The 6,000-nt window shown below is 34.6% G+C and overlaps 1 protein-coding gene across 7 annotated transcripts in view; it reads right to left on the bottom strand.

Moving 5' to 3' along the window:
- The window catches only part of LOC125652092 (uncharacterized), a 41,942-nt gene that overhangs the window by 8,285 nt on the left and 27,657 nt on the right, over nt 1-6,000 (bottom strand). For 6 of the 7 annotated variants that reach the window (XM_056152681.1, XM_056152669.1, XM_056152693.1 and 3 more), the window contains 3 exons: nt 2,109-2,262; nt 1,741-1,817; nt 1,591-1,635 (listed from right to left, as the gene is read on the bottom strand). In XM_056152681.1, coding sequence (XP_056008656.1) covers nt 1,591-1,635; nt 1,741-1,817; nt 2,109-2,262 — 276 coding nt within the window. The remainder of the gene's footprint in view (nt 1-1,590; nt 1,636-1,740; nt 1,818-2,108; nt 2,263-6,000) is intronic. The other variant, XM_048881067.2, reaches the window with a different exon arrangement.

Raw genomic sequence — 6,000 nt, 5'->3', positions numbered from 1 at the left:
TTAAGTCCAAGGGCCATAACGAAGTAAAAAATCAACGGACCAGGACCAAATTTAAACTTGATCAGTAACTTGTTATGGCAAAGCAATGTACCAAATATAAAATAAATATCTGCAAGAACATAGAAAAAAGGTGTGGAAAACTGGACTGATGGAGCGCAAACCTAAAGTCCCCTTCGACTTTGTCGGTAGGGGACTAATTATCATATAATTGGTAATGAGTGTGCAAATTCTGCACTGCGTGATACAGGTGATATCACAATAGCCAATTTCAACGACTGGTCCGAAAATCCATATCACATATCGGACCAGCGTGCAAAAATGCACATCAAGCCGGAAATTACATATTCTTCCGTAAAAATCAACGCATCAAAGATTTTACCATAGTTAATCAATGTATCCAAGATTTACCATTATTGTAAATCAATGTACCAATGTTTTTAACCAGAGTAAATCACTGTATAAAGCTTTTACCACAGTAAAGTAATGTATCAAATATTCCTTGGTGTACCTTTAAAATGCAAAAAGTAATTGGCATTTGATAAAAAGAATCATATTTTATAAAATCAGCTCTCAGACTCCATTTTTAAAAACATGAAAAATACTATACCGTTCGTATACAATATTTAAGCATGAAAAGCACAGTATATGATAAATAGAATATCACATGCTAAAATCTATAATCATATGTCATATCGACTTTTGGGGTCCCATATCAACCCTCGTGCTGATATGACATGATTTTAGCATGTAATATTCTCTATATTTTGATAACCATTAGCAAATTAAAGCGCAAAAAGGTCAAATTCAATATGATCTGCCTCATCAAGAAATTTGTTATGAATTCTATAAAACTGGACATATATGTAATTATCAAAACCCATAGTGTAGAAACATGTAGAAACAGCTAACCATTGAGAACACTACATGTGATGACATTATCTGGAATATGAAAGCTATTTGAGGATTTTTAAAGATTTGAAAGTCTACAAAGCAATACTAATCTACTACATTTCCCCAATACAAAAAAAGCATTTTCAGTATATTATGTACATTACTACTTGTATGTATTATGTACAGGTGTGTATTATGTACATGTGTGTGTTATGTACATGTATGTATTATGTACAGGTGTGTGTTATGTACAGGTGTGTGTTATGTACAGGTGTGTGTTATGTACAGGTGTGTGTTATGTACAGGTGTGTGTTATGTACATGTATGTATTATGTACAGGTGTGTGTTATGTACAGGTGTGTATTATGTACAGGTGTGTGTAATATGTACATGTGTGTATTATGTACATGTGTGTATTATGTACAAGTGTGTGTTATGTACATGTGTGTGTTATGTACAGGTTTGTATTATGTACAGGTGTGTATTATGCACAGGTGTATATTATGTACAGGTGTGTATTATGTACAGGTGTCATTGTATAATCCTGCATATACACATTGTGTGTCACATCAATCATTTTAATTTAATTTTCATGTTCTTTAAATTTCAAACTGCACTGGAATACAGAGAAAAAAAATATCTAAAAAGAAAAAAATATTTCTAGAAATGGCTGCTGTATGTTAAATGTGAACTGCTTACTCTTACACTGGGAATACACACACACCAGTAATTCTCCTCTGAAGGCTGAACGAAAAAAGACCAACAAAGGGGATTAACTCTTCTTATAACACAAAATGTTATTGCATGAACATTAATGACTGTCCACATTATCTTTTCTTCTTCACTTACTTTGCTGGCTGCCTCCATATTTAGACTCTCCATCGTTATTTTGTAATATTCTGTCTCTCCTTGTTTCATCCTTCTCTCTTTTAAGGGGAAAAGTAAAGATAAAAGTATAAAAATTATAATTTTCCATTTTACAGTGTATTCACATATTATGAATCAGTATACGTACTCATAATAGTTCTGATCACATTCATATAAAGGGATATTCATAATCTCTCAGTCATATCCATCTTCATTTTAGACCAATGACATGTATTTTTCGGGATCAACAAAATCTCTCGATCTAATAAAGTAACCACTCTTTAAAAACCTATTCTGTTCTTTCCACCATCCCCTTTTAACTCTGACTTAGCTCATCACATGGTACCCACCATTTCCCTGTCCTCTGGGTCCTGCTCTCACACCACAATCCATCTCCTTGGACAGATCCTCAATCAGGGCTTTCTGGTCCTCTACTTCCTCCGTCAATCTGTCTATCACAGACTGCTGTTCTCTAACCCTCGTCAGAGCTTCATCCAGTTCCATCTAGATAGATACAAGAACAGTTGACCTTCAGTATCTTGAACATTGATTATCTCGAACACCATGAATATGTCAAAGTGAGTTAAAAATCTCAACTACATCTTCTTTATGTACTTTAACCTCAATATCTTAAACCATCTGATATCTCAAAAAGTTTTTTCTTGGCCCTATCAAGTTCAAGATAAAAAAGTTTGACTGTATATTATTCAGTAGCAAGGCTGTAGGATGCTAAATATTATGAACTAGTACACAAATAGGTTTTAATTCATACAATTATCAATTTACCAATCTTTCAGATTTGTTAAATATAGATAATTTTAAACATTTAAAGTATTTTAACACACAAATTTTCAACTCAAATCCACAAATAAAAATAACTAAAATCTGTTTTAACAGTTCTGTTGTTGATAAATGTATACAAACTAGAGATTGTTTTTATGAAAAACAAATGTCTCCCCAGCTCCCCAAATTGAAAGCACTCCAAATAAAACCTCCTCCCCTTAATGTACAGCATGGTATGGAGGAGAAAACATGAGCAGGAACATAGCCATTATGAACTCCGATAAGACACATAGAAGACATTTTTACAAACTATCTTACACCCTCCACCCCTCAGATTCACTATAACTTTAAGGATAACAATTGGATCCTCCTGTCCCTACAATATGCACATATCTGCAAATGGCATTAAAGTATTGTACAAATGTCAAGTCTATCAGATAAGCCTTATAGGAGGAGAAGTGTTCACAATCTATTTTAACATCCTCCACCCCTCTTGGATCGACTATAACTTTTAGGAAAATAATTGGATCCTCCTGTCCTGACAATATGCACATCTACAAATGGCAATGAAGCATTGTACAAAGTTCAAAATCTATCATATAAGCCATATAGGAGAAGTGTTCACAAGCTATTTTACATCCTCCACCCCTCTTAGATCCACTACAACTTTTAGGAAAATAATTGGATCCTCCTGTCCCACCAATACAGGGGTCGAAATTAACTTTTTCTACCACAGGCTAATTTTAGCCTGTAGGTAAAAAATCTACAGGCTAAAATGAAAACCTACAAGCTAAAATAAAAATAATGAAGCGGCGCTCTTTTTTCATAGTTTTTTTTTTTTTAAATCAATGATTTCCCCATCATTATTGAGCCTAATGGATTAACAGGCATCGTTTGGACAAGGCACTAAATTACGTAAGTCATATGGTGCAATATTTAGGTCTCTTGACCATCGCACCTGTAATCCACAACCTGTTTACCGCAGGTCTAGATCCAATGTTTTCCAATTTCATGCCACATCAGGGGTGTCACTAGTGAATTTTCAAAGCAAATCCCAGACTCATGGTTTATAAGCAGCACAATCACGAGTCCCATGAACTTTTTTGATAATCGTCTACGCGCCAAGCAGTGCCCTCGTGTCATCACTACAACCCGACATCAATAAAAATGACTACCGGAAGACTTGGTAAAACGTAGACTCCGATTTTTTTTTATAGATAAATGAATAACAAAAACCTCATACTTGGAATTCAATTTAATCACCCCTATAAGTGAACAGGACTCGTGGCACATGTCTATATTTTTCATCATAAGGGCTATTCCAGCAAAAAACGTATGGGGGGAGGGACGGCAGCCGATATTTTTTTGGATGGTTGGGGGTGATTTGGGAAAATATATTTGTATGGGTGGTTGTCTTCCAGGTTAAAAAAAAAGATGGGTGCCTGTGAATTATAATAAAAATGAAAACGTATCACGTTACATTTCTTTTATTACAAAAGAAGAAGAAAAGCGGAGCCATCCTACATTAAGTACGGAAAAAAGATTGATAAATGGGCAGATAACTCAATGTTACCATAAAACTTTCCCCTCCAAGGTGTTACCCAACCTATTGTACCTGTCCTAAACTACCACCTGTCTAATGCAACCAACGATCACGAGTTTTACAACCTTTTCGTGTAATTTCACCTTTATGAAACCAGTGTACATTTTTTCGATTACAACGCGATTCCTACTTTCGATTTCAGTTGAGCATGACTATTCTGGGAATTATCGCCCCTAACACTTTCGTTTTAAAATGCACAGGTAATAGTTTGGCGGTGATCTTGTTTAATCGGCACTCTGAATCAATTATTATACCCAAGCTATCAATTGGTTAATGTGTAATTAACATGAAGCGTCGTGTGAGGTTAATTACCAAAACCCGAGTTGTTGTTTATTTAACAAAATCAAGAATCAGGAAATCACCGTTGTTTCCGAAGGTGTGAATTTCGACAGACTTTGAAATGTGCGGGGTAATTCGGATATGAAATCTCTCACCTGGTGTACCATTACGTTTAACAGAGTGGAAAATTTGCCTGATTGCGATATAAATCGGGTAAATATTATGCTTGGGACTGAAATTTTAAATGGAATATTCGCAAGTTTCCCGTAGGCCTACGAGAGATTGTAGGGGGAAAAGTCAAAGGAAAAAAGTCACAATCTATATGCATACACTTTGTAATTTAGGGAAATATCTATGTCTAGCATTTAAGTTGCGAGAAAACCTAACTCTTTGAAAAGTTCTTCTCCGTTGCTTGCTTGAATTTGTACACCACTATACAATGCCATTTTATGTATACATATTGTAACTGATTTAATAAGACACTTGTCTTTTAAAAGCAATAAAGAGAGTAACAATATATGTGAATTTAAATTTAAAGTGGTATAATATATTCATATTTTATTTAGTTATATATCATTAAAAAAAACCCAACTTCTTGTTATTTCAACTGTGCAATTAACAAGCACCCAGATCATGACATGAGTAAAAAGGACATGCACATCTAGTCCAGAAATGATATGACAATATCCCACATCATTAGTGAAACTGTTCGTTTATAATAAGCAAACAGAGCTTAGGTTTCTACAACTCGCATGTTTCCAGAGTATACAAAATTAATTGCATTTTTTCTTTCATTTTATATGCTGAGATCATCCTTTTTTCTCCCTACCAAAATTGCATTGGAAACCAAAATATGTATTTTTTTCTGCAATGATTGCTACCTTCATCTCCCGATGAAACAACAAAGAAAGACATTTTATTGTTTATATTTTTTGCATTTTTAAAAATATAAACTAGAATTAAGTTCTAAAATATCATATGGTTGATCCATTTGTTACGTTAAATGAAAGTATTGAATTGTATGGGTGGTGATGGCAGGGGAGAATCTAATTGTATGGGTGGTGGTAGCAGAGGAAAATTTAATTGTATGGGTGGCTGTCTTAAATATAAAGTGCCTCCCCCCCCCCCCCCCCCCCATATTTTTTTTGCTGGAATAGCCCTAATGCGATATCCGACCTCTAAAGCATTTATTTGACTCCGAGTTTCTTTAAAAATCATTAAAGATAAATCCAGATTAAAACGGTTGTTGAAATCGGTCATTCATATAAGCGTTTCTATGATTCAGAGTACAAGTTTAAGAAAAGAGAATTGTGCATCACCGTATAAAACAGATACGATACGATCATGGTTTATAAAACACCACTCGCTAAGATTTTCGAGTGTCCACTATTTTAACTCGCTATTTTTCAAATGTACTCGCATTTTGCAAGTATTTCTCGCTGATTTCGAGCCCTGTAATATGCACATCTTCAAATAGCAATGAAGCATTGTACAAAGTTTCAAGTCTATCTGACAAGCCATTTAGGAGGAGAAGCGTTCAAAAGATGTTGTGACAGACAGACAGACGGATGGATGGA

The sequence above is a fragment of the Ostrea edulis genome, chromosome 1 (assembly GCF_947568905.1).
Source record: "Ostrea edulis chromosome 1, xbOstEdul1.1, whole genome shotgun sequence".
NCBI lineage: Eukaryota > Metazoa > Mollusca > Bivalvia > Ostreida > Ostreidae > Ostrea > Ostrea edulis.
This window is presented reverse-complemented; position numbering and strand designations above follow the sequence as displayed.